Consider the following 13,205-nt stretch of genomic DNA (forward strand, 5'->3'; position numbering starts at 1 on the left):
TTCTCGCAGCTTTGTCATTCAGATAAGAAAGATGTCGTGTTGTTTTCTATGTAACTATCTTCCTTTGTGTAATATGCCTATTTCCCAAAAAGTCATGTAGCAATAGATTTTTGGTAAATTGAGGCTTATTTTGCATGTTCCAGGAAGCAAGCTATTTAGAAGACTACTGTGCTGAAAATTTTAGAAAAATGAGTAATAATTGCCCACTTGTTATCTGAATGTGAATTCACATAATCAGTTTTTGAGATATTCCTACAATAAAGTAAGATAATCTTGTAGTATATTCCAAAAGTTTAGTGTCAATCAAGGAAGAAGACCTTTAGGGAAAAAAGTGCATTTGCTTTATTCATGTACTTGCTACCTACTTCCGTTAAATCAGTGAAATATTTGTAAGTATAAATATCCACTTCTCCTTTTGAAACTGAAAGCTAAAGCTAGATTCTAGTGAACTTTGAATTGGAGATATTTTTGTTGTTTTCCATTGTTCTTTTTGATTTGCTATCCTTTAAGTTTTCCATAAAAATTGATTTATGGTTTATCCAGTACCATTGCTCTGGTAGCTTTAGACAAAAAAAAGATTGTGACTTTTCCTTTGTTTTAAAGGACTATTACGGGCTGTGCAACCAGTGTTGGTGTCCCGCATAGATCCAGATTCTCGAAAAACCACAATAAATGAAATAATAAAGCGAGCAACATCAGGAGGGGAATGGCCCCAGGTAAAACACAGTAGATGTTCATTTAAATGTATTGTGGGTTGATTTCTTGTAAGTTGTAAGTGTCTAGATGTCTTTAGCATAATAGATGCCGAATGAAGTACTTAGTAGTAAGTCTTCCTCTCCATGAGATACTCCATGGACTTGAATCTATTATTCTTTTAATTCTCCAAACTCGGAACCAAGTTTTACTTTGTGTCATTTTTAAAAGAAGTCTCTAACTCTGAATCTATCATTTTAAAGATGAAATACTGAAGCTCAAATATACCCAACAGCATGGTAGGTTTGCTGAAAAAGTGATTACAATCTTTTATTTTATCGAAGCATATTTAGATAGTGCTTTCCAATTCAGGGGGCATATCAGAATCACCTGTAGAACTTTTTCAAACTGTGCCGTCTCACCACTCTCTTTCCTCTGGAGTGCCAAGAATTTTAAGGGTGAAGGAAGGACAGCATTTATTGCACAAAGAAAGCCACATGGGTAATTCTGACAAACTCTTCCTCTACTTTGCCTGATTGAAAATCAGTGGTCTGTAGTGCAGCTAATGATCCTCCAGTGGTCTGGCCACCCACGATGACCTGTAAATGTTAAACAATCAAGAGGAGTATGACCAAGTAGGAGGTTTTAAAAACCAAAGCAAGTGAGGAATGATTGAAGGAATTACTGGGGGAAGAGCTGGCATTGAGAATAAGGGTTTGATTTTTCTCTTTGAACTCAAGGATATCTAGGATTGGTAGGAGGGAGATAACAAGTAGAAAGTTTTCACCTCTTTTGCTCATCTTGAAGGAGAATATCTTCATCTTGAAGAGAATATCTTGATTCTCTATTTGGATTCCTTTTTTGGAATTGGCTAAGCAACCACTTGGTGGGGATATTGTAAAAAGAATTCAAACATTAGTGATGTTAGGTGACTTTTGATGCCCCTTGTAGCTCTGAGATTTTATGATTCACTCTATATTCATTCATTGTCAATAGTGTAGCTAATAGAATTTCTGCAGTTGAATAATATTTGATACTGTATCCTATTGTAAAAAAAACCCATGATTTTTTAAATTGGAGGATGGAATTATGCCTATTCATAATTTTTATTTTACACATAACCTGTTATTTTGGCAATATAGCCTTATAATGGTTCCTTCTTTAATTATTATAAAATACACATGACTCTCTTCTGTACACAGGGATTTTCTTTTTAAATTTTATGTATGTAATAATTTACTCATTGCTAAATTCTAAAAACTTCAGAAAACCAAGCTGCTGTTTTATTCAGTTACTGGGGAAACTATACTGCAGATCTTTCACATGGAAAACATAAAGAAGTACATTAAAAGCTAAAACACTTCCTCAAAAAAGGATAAGTTGTATTTATTCCATAGGTCAACTAATTCACGTAAGCGTTGAAGTGTATTGTGAGCATTTCTTCCTTTGTCTTCAAGATAGCCCTGATCTATATGTTGTGGAGTGAATATCATTTAATGGGAAAACTGAAGCAAAGAAGTAGGGAATAATTTCGTTAAGGAGGTATACCACCAGAAGAAAGAATTCAATATTAAGTAATGTACACTTCGACCTTGATTTACAGCCTCCATCGTCTTTGAAGTTTATTCAGATTAGTATCATTATTAAGAAACATTTATTAAATATAGTCTCTGTTCAGAACTTAAATCCATTTTATAGTATCTTAATGATCAGAGTATACTTCTTTTAGAGGAAAACTGAATAATCTGATTCTAGCTTTCATTAGAATCAAGTGCTAGCCTTTTATTTCATTTTATTTGTTTTTTTAAGAATTGGCAGCTATTTGCGGCATCAGAAAGTGAGTAAAGAGGTAATCTATTAGTGAGATTGAAATATTAAATATGTTCCTTTTCTCCCAAGATACTAGTTTTCCCAGAAGGTACTTGTACTAATCGTTCCTGTTTGATTACTTTTAAACCAGGTGAGAGAAATTAAATTATGTATTATGACAAAGTACTATGGAAGATTTCTTAGATGATTTGACAATAGTACATGAAATAATTCTTTAGGATGCTCTGGATATCCCTTATTTTTTGATAAAAAGTTTTTAATGTGAACCTACAGAAGTCACATCTTTACTTTCTCTTTTGATATCAAAACCTTATCTCCCTTGGAGTATTTTCTCCGTGTGTACACATGCACACCTGTGTGTGTGTGTGTGTGTGTGTGAGCAGAAACCACTGACAGACTTTTTTTTTCCTCCAAGGGTACCCTTGCAAACATCTGAGGTCCTACTTCATCAACTAGAAAGTCTATTTCATTATCTTTATAATGCTTTCAAATGCTTTCTAAGCTTCACTCTTTTTATAACATTAAGAACTCTTGAATGCAGCTTTCATAACTGTTTGTTATGAAAATGTTTGTTATGTTTTTGAATTGGCTGCTAGAATGCTCAGAGCTAAAGTTCTGACTCATTTCTAGCAAAACTGGTAGTCTTTGTTTTAAGCCTTTGGGTTATCTAGATTTTCTTCTTATCTTCTCTTTGCCTTGATTTTGTCAATACTTTTTCTTAGTCCTGTTCAATAATAGGTATTTGAGAAATGAAAACAAGTGGGAAGTATAAATAAATATTTTAAGTGACTTAAGCATGGCATTTAATATTTTGTTTAAATAATTCTGAATCTGGATAATCTTCTTTGGATAATCACTAGGGATTTACCAATGTTCAACAAATGGTTTCTTTTATGTCTGCTCTTAAAATATTTATTTTATTTATACTATTTATTGCTATTTTTTTTTCTTTTTTGTAAAACCTTTATTTGTATAAAGAGTATATTATAAGATTTCAATGTGGTTTTAGGAGCCTTCATTCCAGGAGTTCCAGTGCAACCAATACTCCTCAGATACCCAAACAAGCTGGTAAGCATCATATTTTAATATGGAAGAAATGCCAGACATTCCAAATAGCACTATTCCTAAAGGCCCCTTTTAATATTTGAGTAAAGGTATGAATACATAAATGGTGGAAGCAGATGAGTAGAACCATTTTGTTTGCCACATTTAGTTTTTAAAAATATACAAGATAGGCATATATTTCTTGATAGCAACATTTAATACTGTTTTGCTGTTACTAAGATTCAGGAAGATATTTCCTTAGCCTCTATTCTATTATCACTGTGGTGATACGATTAAATTTTAGATTCAGAGTGTCATTAGACTGGACATTAGAACACTTGCATAAATTTGTATTTTTCATTTAGCCCAGGAGGAAACTTTTCTTGGTTCAATGATCATTACTGACAGAAAAGGATTGAAGTAGCTGGATGAATTGGAGGAGGCTTGGTGCTTAATTACTGGCTCAGTACTTACTAGCTTAACTAAATAAGGAAATATCTGAAAAGAACTTATCATAGTATATAAAGTTCAGAGTTGGCTCAGGGAATAGTCTCTCTTTCCTTTCCAGCTGAGTACATTTTTTTTTTTTAATTTTTTATTCAATTTATTGAGATATATTCACATACCATACAGTCATCCAAAGTGCTGAGTACATTTTTGTATTCTGAATATTGATTCTGCCACCAATTTCCTAAAGAAAGTTTTTTGTTTGTTTTTGTTTGTTTTTGTTTTTTCTTGGTGGGTGTTTTGCTCTGAAAAGAACTTTCTTTACTAGGGAATTTACATTAAGAGGCAGGAGGTAATTATTAATTATCCATCATATTTAAGATTAAGAATTCTTGATCAATTCAACTTTCTATTCAGTGGCCGGTTTCGTAAGCCTGGACCTCTTTAATAAAAATAGGAATTAAAATCCATCACATTTTTGTTCATTGTGCCTTTGCCTGTAGGTTTGAATTTATCACATATTCAAATTCTTTCACTATGCACTACTACTTTAATCGTTCTTCCCAAATAACCCTTTTTAGGGGGGTAGAATTAATTGATTCTGTTTTTTTTGTGAGTACATTAATTATCCAGGTATGTTCATGTTAGGAGAAAAATAGCTAAGCATGCATAACAGTTTTTAAAAATTTAGAGCAACTTATTTCCATAAAAGAAAAAATTGGTGGTGACTAAAGGATATAAATAAGCCAAGTATTCATAGATTAATTCACTGTTATTTAATAATAATAATATGTTTGTTTTGCTTTTAAGCATATTGCTTTTAATTTCAGGACAAAGTATATGAATACAAATATTAAAATAGATCTTTGGGGTTTTTTGGGTAGTTTTTCGCTGGGCTAACATTTTATGTACTTTTTTATTGTAGGATACTGTAACCTGGACATGGCAGGGATATACCTTGTAAGTTGCTTATGTCTATTTTTAGTTAATTTAAATTTTATTTCAGTGAAGAAGAGGAAGAATTATTTCTTCTTTTAAAATAAAAAATCTTGATTTTGTAGAAGTAAAGACTGCTCGTCTTAAATCATGTAACTCGTAAGTCTCAGCATGAGTGTATCACTAACTTACCCATTAAACCCTGGGGTCTTCGTGTACAGAATTCTAGTCACCTGTCATGTTTTAATGGGTCTAAGTGTTTCTCTACCAGTTCTTAAGGAATATTCCGTGGCCTTGTTTGCATCATACTTAGCTTTAATTTTGTAGTTTCATTTCCATTGCAGATTTATTATCTAGTGTCTCCATCATTACTTAACTATGTTGGTTTGAGCAGTCCAGAGCCATTTAGTCATCTGGCCTGAAGTAATTATAGTGTGTCCGATTTGAGAAAATAGCTAAGTAAGTTTTCAGTTCTGTTTTTGGATTTTAAAAGCATAGGGATCAGCAGTTTTTCTAAGCATTTGAGAGAAGAGAATGTAGTTTCACTATTAAGCAAGCTGAAGTGAAGTAAACCTTTAAAAAGAACAGAACATGTAGAATCTCACTTTCGCTCAGGAAGATCCTTTGTTTAGTTCTCCCTGGGTAAGTCTGGTTTGATACTGTGTTATGCACAGAGCTCAAATAACATAATTGATTGCTGGTTAACAACCACTTGGAAATATTTAAAGGTAAATCATCATTTGCCTTCAAACGCATTGTATTCTTCTTTAGAAGCCTTTTTGACAATGTAGCCAACTTTTGAGAATTAGAATTTATTTTTAATATTATGTACTTATTTTCCCCACTTTTTTATTGTAAATTGTTTTGAAATCAGTTTAAATAAAATAGGTAACTGATGGGCCAATGGAATAAACATTAATACATGTGAGGCATTTATGCTTCAATCCTTGGTCGTTGAAATTAAGCAAATAGCCCCCAAAATAGAGACTAGACATTGTAAAGGATATCTACACATTATATTATCTTTAACTCTTCAGGAAATCAATTCATTCATTAAAGATTACATATGTCATGCCATTATTGAATTTTAATTCCTTGTTTTAAGCTTTTATACAAGAGAAGGATTAGGAGAAACAAGTAGTATTTTAGAGATTATTTTAGAAAAAAGCAGTGCCTGAAATCGGGTGGGTAGCATATTTATATTTCCTGAGGCATGTCATCCTTTGGGCTTTTGAAAGTTAAATTCCTTGTGGAGATAGTGACTTTGGGTTCACTCTGTGATCAGTATGATGTTTTCAGTTGGGCAGCATTCCAGGTAAATATGAAGGTCAAGTAGGAGAAGGCTTTTCTGGAAGGGGGATTAGCATAGAAAATAGAGTGGTTTAGTTAATCTAACTTTATAACCTAGGAGGTGTGATAAAAGGAAAAATGAAATAGAAGAGAAAATTCAGGAAAAGAAAGAGAAAAAATATTTTAAGAGTCAGATATTTCTTAGGACTTACAAACTTTAAAACTTTAAAAGGCACAACTTTGTTTTTGTTCAAATACCACATTGCACTTATCTGTGGCAAATCTCATTTCCACCTTTCTCTTATGATATAATTAATGTTATTGTTAACACTGTGTCTATTACCTCTAAATCAGTTTTGTCAATTGCCCTTGCTCACGTGTCATGTACACTCAGATTCTAAAGATGAGATTTTAAACCAATCCTAAGGGAGAGGGTAGTCAGGCAATAACATTAGAGAAAGGGTGGCTATGGAAAAGGTATTTTGTATCCATCTAAGAAGTGTTGTTGGTTTGTCTGTAGTGTGGACAAGACAGGTTTAATGAGATTTTGTGTCATTTCATTTTTTTTTAATAGCATTCAGAATTTTCCAGTCAGAACATGCATCTATTCAAATATTTGAATTCCATTGCTCAATTTAAACAATTAAAAACCACTTTACTGTGGGTAATGTGAATTGTCTTTGCTAGGAGTTGATAGTAAAAGATCTTTTCCCTTTCTGGTGACACTTATATTAACAATTTATAGTAATTATGGAAGTGGTAAACCTATTGCCTAAAGTCATTCTTGTAACTAAATTCCTTGTTTTAATACTTAAATTCCTTGTCTTAAGTAAATCATATTTTAATTTCTAAATAGCAAAAAAAAAAAAAAATGGTTCTTTTCTTAAACATGTAGTCTAATACAGTTTGCCTGATTTCTGGATCATCTCTCTAAATGAGGCTAAACTAAAAATCCCATAGAAATCTTATCCAGACAGTCTAAATATGTGCTGGAGGGCCACAAGTAGGACAACTATGTCAAAAATTATTTTTGAAAGTGTTGGCTAACCACTTTAAAGAAAGCCTTTGTCTGACTTCTTAATGCAATTTGAAACTTTACAGAAAGTTTCCCCATCACTAAAACATTTATTGCTAACTGGGACAATTATGATAAGGTTTCTGCCCTTAAGGAAAGTCCAATGATTGTTTTTTAATATCAGAAAAGAGTTTTAAAATGTAATGTTCTACTCAGGAGTTTTCCTATATACACATATAAATGTAGCCTTGGGTAGTTTTTGTAGGGAATTAGGCCTGAGTCTGTGTTCTCAAGGAGACTTCAAATTTGGGGTTTAGTCTGCTGAGCTGTAGCTCTGACTCACAGATACATATTTGGTATTACATTTATTGATTTAACTTTTGAATATAAAGAATAGTCGTCTAAGCCCAAGGAGTGTTATAGTTTTTGTGTGATATTTATAAAACCAAAATACGTATGAAGTTTGACACGGCGGGAGGAGAGTATGCAAAAAAAGAATTATTTAATAGTATTACATGACACTTGTATTACCATATAAAGACAGCCTTCTCCTTATTCTCTTCAGCATTCAGCTTTGTGTGCTTACTTTCTGCCAGCCCTTCACAAAAGTGGAAGTTGAGGTAAGTTGTTCAAAATGTAGCCTTGGAACTTGGGATTTGGTCTTTCCATTTATTTTGAACTTATAGTCTAGAGAGACCAAATGAAGAAAGGTTTGAAGTTAAATCCAACACCTTCAAAATAAGCTCTGCTCTTTTACAAATTGTGTGTCTAATCCAGGCTGTCATATCCAGTCCTAAGAATTGTGTTAGGAAACACCTCTAACTTTCGGGAACTTCCAACATGTAACCACCCTGACTAGTCACATCTGCATCACCTGCTTCTATCTTTTTTCCTTTTTTTGAAAAAACACCTGTTAATGCTGACTTCTGCTAAATTGAATGATATGCCTTCTGCCTGCCTCATGTTTTCACACCATGACAAAAGGAGCCACGGTAGCTGATAGAGCCACACAACTTCTTGAGTAGCAGGCTCTGTAAAATCTGAGAGATGCTACTTGAGGCTTGGGGGAGAGACACAGAGGTCAGTATGGAATTCACTCTGTAGATGGAAAACCTGAAGAAATCATGTCCACTAGACAGCTCATATCATCATCCATAGGACAGAGTCTTTAGCACAGGGGGGTAGCTGAAGTAATTAGAAAATTCCGAAAATGCTGACCAGATTTATAAAACTCTGAAGGTGGTTTTAGATTGATGACAGAGCTGTTCTTAGTTTCTAGGTGTGATATATAATGGATTCTTGAATTCAGAATCTTGTTGGTTTTAGTGATACCCTAGGTAGCCTTGGAAGAGAAAGGGTCAGAGTTGGAGTCTCCAGACACTTGCCTGTATTTTCTAATTGCATCCATGGATTGTGTAATGAAAACCTTATTTTTACATATACAACGCAGAGCCCTTAGTGGACAGATCAGTGTTCTAAATGACAGGACTGTGGAATTTAATTCACGAGAGTACTGTTTTGCTTTGTTGGATAGTATAGACCTTCAGCCATTTAGAGGTTGTCAGCAATACTAACTGCTGTTGTAGTAAAATTATTTTTCAAAATGAGTTTAACTTCAGTGAAACGTCTTGAGTTTTGCATGTTCTCTGACTACTTTGAAAATATTGTTTATTAATTGTATGTCACCCCATTTCCCCCTTTAAAATTAGCTCAGCATCTCTCAGTGTGGTCAAAAACACTAGTTTTGGGGATGTACTTGGGTATTTCTAGAACAGAAAAATTAATCCATGGCCTAATAAGTTTACGAAGTACTGGGGTAAAGAAAAAATGAATCAGATTTCTTTTCTCAAGACTTTTCAGGGCCTTTGAAGTATTTGAACTACAGAACCCCTTTCTCTCTGGATATCTCCCATGTTCCACCATGTTCCATAGCATGTATTCAGAAAGCCTTGTATTATATATTTCTAAGTACTCTGACTACTGCTCTTTTTTATTTAATAGCTTCCCTGTTTTCTTTCTCTTAAAAAAAAAAAAAACCAACACTTAAAACAGCCAGGCTTCTCTCTTCTCTGCAAATTTGGAAGATACTGTATGTGCATATATGTGTGTTTAGTGTATATGTGTTCCTTTCTTTAAATCTGGCCCTCTCCAGCTAAAACAAGATCTAGAGACAGATGGAGAAATGCCCATGAAATGTACTTTTTTGTCTAACATCATGTGTGTCAGTGGTCAAACTGCATTACAACAGAGGTATGCAAATTCCTCATTTTTTGCCCTGACCACTGTTACCACATTTCCTTTCCGGGTCGTTACTTTTTTTTTTTTAAATTACAACATTTGCATTCTCCAGCCAGTTCATAGACATGTTTGGGTAATATTATCTGGCAAAGAAAAGAATGTATCCTTTGTTCACAAACAAAATGATTTTCAATCAGTTTAAAATAGCCACAGCTGTAGGAGTTAACATATTAGAACTGTAGTGCAGAACAAGAGGATATAAATATGTAAACTTGAGTTTTGGCATTCTTATTTTAAATGATATTTACTTTAGATTTATGGTGCTACCATTCAGCAGGAGAGTCCTAGCCACTTTAAGATTTCTGAATACTTCAACTCCCCACTATTTGAATGTAGCTGAAAAATGGATCCCAGTAGCACTTTTGGCTCAAGGCTCTGTGGAGCTGGGCACTATCTCTGAGGCTGCAGCTTCACCACCATGTCTGAGGAGGCTCAGTTTGAGCTGCTCCACATGTATCTTCTTTAGCAGTCTCAGTTCATTTATTTTTTGCTCCAATTTTAATTGTCTTGGTGGTTCTGAAGCTCTTGGTTGTTCTGAAGTACTCCTTTACTGTTTCTTTACAACTGATGGAAACTCTTATTAATTTTAACATATTTTTAGAACTTCTTGAATATTAGGTAAACAATTCAAGAATGTATTATTCAAGAATATGACATTATTTCTGATTTTTAAAATGAAATTTGAGTGGATTGTCAAAGAGCCCTTTTGAACACTCTTGCTCTTTGAGTCATAGTACATCTCAGTCTGTTGACTGCTGTATCCTTTAGTTTCACAAGTCTCCCCACAATATGATGCTTAGCAAACTCTTTAATTACCACAGCATTAAATATCTAAAATCTATGAATGTAATATTTCCTTACCTCCTCTTCCCATTCCTCTTTGTCTCCCCAACACAGAGACACATTTTTGAAAAGGCTATTATGTTCTTGACTCTTGAGTCTTAAAAATACAATAGGTTCCAAATGTTATGACCTTTGCAATCGGTCTTTGACAGCCTTGAGCAGTGATGAGGTTATGTGTGTCTATAGAATGGTTCTATCGACAGTTTATTCTTTGAATGGTAATGTGGCATAGTAAAGCGTCTTTTAGTGATCACTTTTATCAGCCAGCTCCTTAGTAAGTATACCTTTATAAACATATGGCTTAGGGGCATAGGGGACAAGATAGTAGGAAATATACCAAAATATGCCATAATTTAGAACCTGCTTTTTTATCTCAAGAGAGAGAATACATGTTAAGTCAGACTATAACAGTATGTGGGCAGCAGCTAGTGTATGTGAATGGAAATGTGGCTTTCACAGCAACTATACAGTTTTCCTTCTTCACAGGATATATCTCATGTGCATGCAAAGTATGTGCATTCAAAGCCATCCAGCAGATTATGGATATGTAAAAATGATTTATCTGTATGTGTGTAGAAATATTTTGCCTTAGGAATATTCCTTTGCAGAACTTACAGTGAGCTTATGATGGGTAGCATTAGGCCTAAAATACTTAATGGAAGGGCAATTCATTGACTTAAGTAATAGAAAGGGAGTTTATTTTTCATTCAGAAAACTCAAGACTTTTTTCTTGTAATTTAGGAAAGGATTTTAATTAATAATGAGTGTTATGATCAACATTTATAGATATGTTTCACTTTTAAAATCTACGAAGAGCCAATTACTTAGGAAAAGTTTAAGTAATTTATACAGTATATTTAAATATCAAAATGTACAAAAAGATTTGTATTATTTAATCTAAAATAGGCCTTTTAGAAAATTTTTGATCATGCAAATACACACACACATATATACTTATTCTGGGCTTTAAAAGCAGTAGTAGAGAAATGGAGTTTAATTTAAAAAAGAGTATTAGCTGGGGCTTTTATTCCAATTCTCACACTAACTATCTGTGTATGCTTTAGCAAATTACTTGAACCTCTCTAAACCTGTTGTTTTCACAATGGTAAAATGAAATTAATAGCACCTATTTTATAGGGTTGTAAGGATTTAATAAGGTTATGCATGTGCTGGCACATGGTAAGTGTTCACTGTGCCAGTTTGGATGTATTATATCCCCCAAAACACCATGTTCTTTGATGTAGTCTTGTGGGGGCAGATGTATTAGTGTTGATTAGGTTGAAACCTTTGGATTAGGTTGTTTCCATGGAGGTGTGACCCACCCAACTGTAGGTGATAACTCTGATTAGATAATTTCCATGGAGGTGTGGCCCCGCCCATTCAACATGGGCCTTGATTAGTTTACTAGAGCCCTGTATAAGCGCTCAGACAGAAGTAGCTCATTGCTGCAGCTTAAAGACACATTTTGAAGATGGCTGTTAAAAGCTGATGCTGACATTTTGGAGAACACTATTTTGAAACACAACCTGGGAGCAAGCAGATGCCAGCCACATACCTTTCCAGCTAACAGGTTTTCTGGATGCCAAAGGCCTTTCTCCAGTGAAGGTACCCTATTGTTGATGCCTTACCTTGAACACTTTATGGCCTTTAGACTGTAACTTTGTAACCAAATAAACCCCCTTTATAAAAGCCAGTCCATTTCTGGTATTTTGCTAACAGCAGCATTAGCAAACTGGAACATTCACTAAGCATTAACTTTTATTTCCCTTGTCACCTAGATGTTTGTTCTTTGGGGAAGGAAGCAGGAAATGCTGTTCACAAAAATCATCCTTCTTTTGCGTTTTCTCTCTTTGAAGATTTCAAAGAAGAATCATGGAAAGAACTAGAAAGTACATTTGTTAAGGTTGAGATTTTAAAATCATTTTCAGTTACTAGGAAAAGAGAAAAGATATTGATTGTAGTATTATCATTTATCAGTCTTCCTTCTTCTTATCATCATTTATTTAGCAGAAAGGAATGTGCTTGATGTGGTCAGGAAACAATGAATAAACCAGTTTTACTGTTACTGAGCATTTATGTAAAGGACCAGCTCTGGATAATGGGTAATCTTAAATAACAGGCTGAGGAATTTTGACTTTATCTTATGAGCAGTTTAAGGCTCAGAGGAGGTGGGAGGCTCTGGGACCAAAAGCTACAAACAAGAGGTGTTAGACCAGGAAACATGTCAATTAATCTCCCCATCTGGGATAGCATGGTACAGAGTAGAGTGTGGTGAGAATTTAGAGAATACTTGAAGTGGGGAGGAGAATGGAGCTGTGGCCTCAGTCTCAGATGCAATGGAAAAAAGAACTGAAGTATTCAGATAAGCTGACTTCTTTCAAAAGTTGAAAAGTGAAGTGCCATTAGGCCAGGGAGAATGAGATGAAAGTGGGATTGCAACTTGAGAAGTATGGAACGTGTTCTAAACACTGAAATATGATGGCAGTAGGTCACTGAGAAAAAGGACTGCCAAGCAGCCATGAGGTTTCAGTTGAAGTTAGGTAGCATGATCCTCTCTGTCACATAAACATGAAGAAAATAAACTCAATATTAAGATCACATTGTTGAACACACCTGCATGTGTTAAAAAGAGAAAGGGAGATCTTAGGCCAGAACAAAACAAAAGGAAGAAACCTATTATATTTGGAAGCAGTATAGTCACCTTGAAATAATTTTCAAGCAGCTATGAACCCTCTGTGGAAGTTAGCATGAATTTGAGGTAGGCTCAGTCGACAGGGTTTTGTAATGTTCTTTAGCATCCCTCTGGTCT

The 13,205-nt window shown here is 34.2% G+C and overlaps 1 protein-coding gene across 1 annotated transcript in view; it reads left to right on the plus strand.

Moving 5' to 3' along the window:
- The window catches only part of LPCAT2 (lysophosphatidylcholine acyltransferase 2), a 74,986-nt gene that overhangs the window by 23,517 nt on the left and 38,264 nt on the right, over nucleotides 1-13,205 (plus strand). Inside the window, exons 4-8 of the mRNA XM_037815732.1 lie at nucleotides 604-716; nucleotides 2,593-2,653; nucleotides 3,533-3,591; nucleotides 4,940-4,974; nucleotides 7,821-7,875. Of these exons, the coding sequence (XP_037671660.1) occupies nucleotides 604-716; nucleotides 2,593-2,653; nucleotides 3,533-3,591; nucleotides 4,940-4,974; nucleotides 7,821-7,875 (323 nt within the window). The remainder of the gene's footprint in view (nucleotides 1-603; nucleotides 717-2,592; nucleotides 2,654-3,532; nucleotides 3,592-4,939; nucleotides 4,975-7,820; nucleotides 7,876-13,205) is intronic.

The sequence above is a fragment of the Choloepus didactylus genome, chromosome 22, assembly GCF_015220235.1.
Source record: "Choloepus didactylus isolate mChoDid1 chromosome 22, mChoDid1.pri, whole genome shotgun sequence".
Taxonomy (NCBI): Eukaryota; Metazoa; Chordata; class Mammalia; order Pilosa; family Megalonychidae; genus Choloepus; species Choloepus didactylus.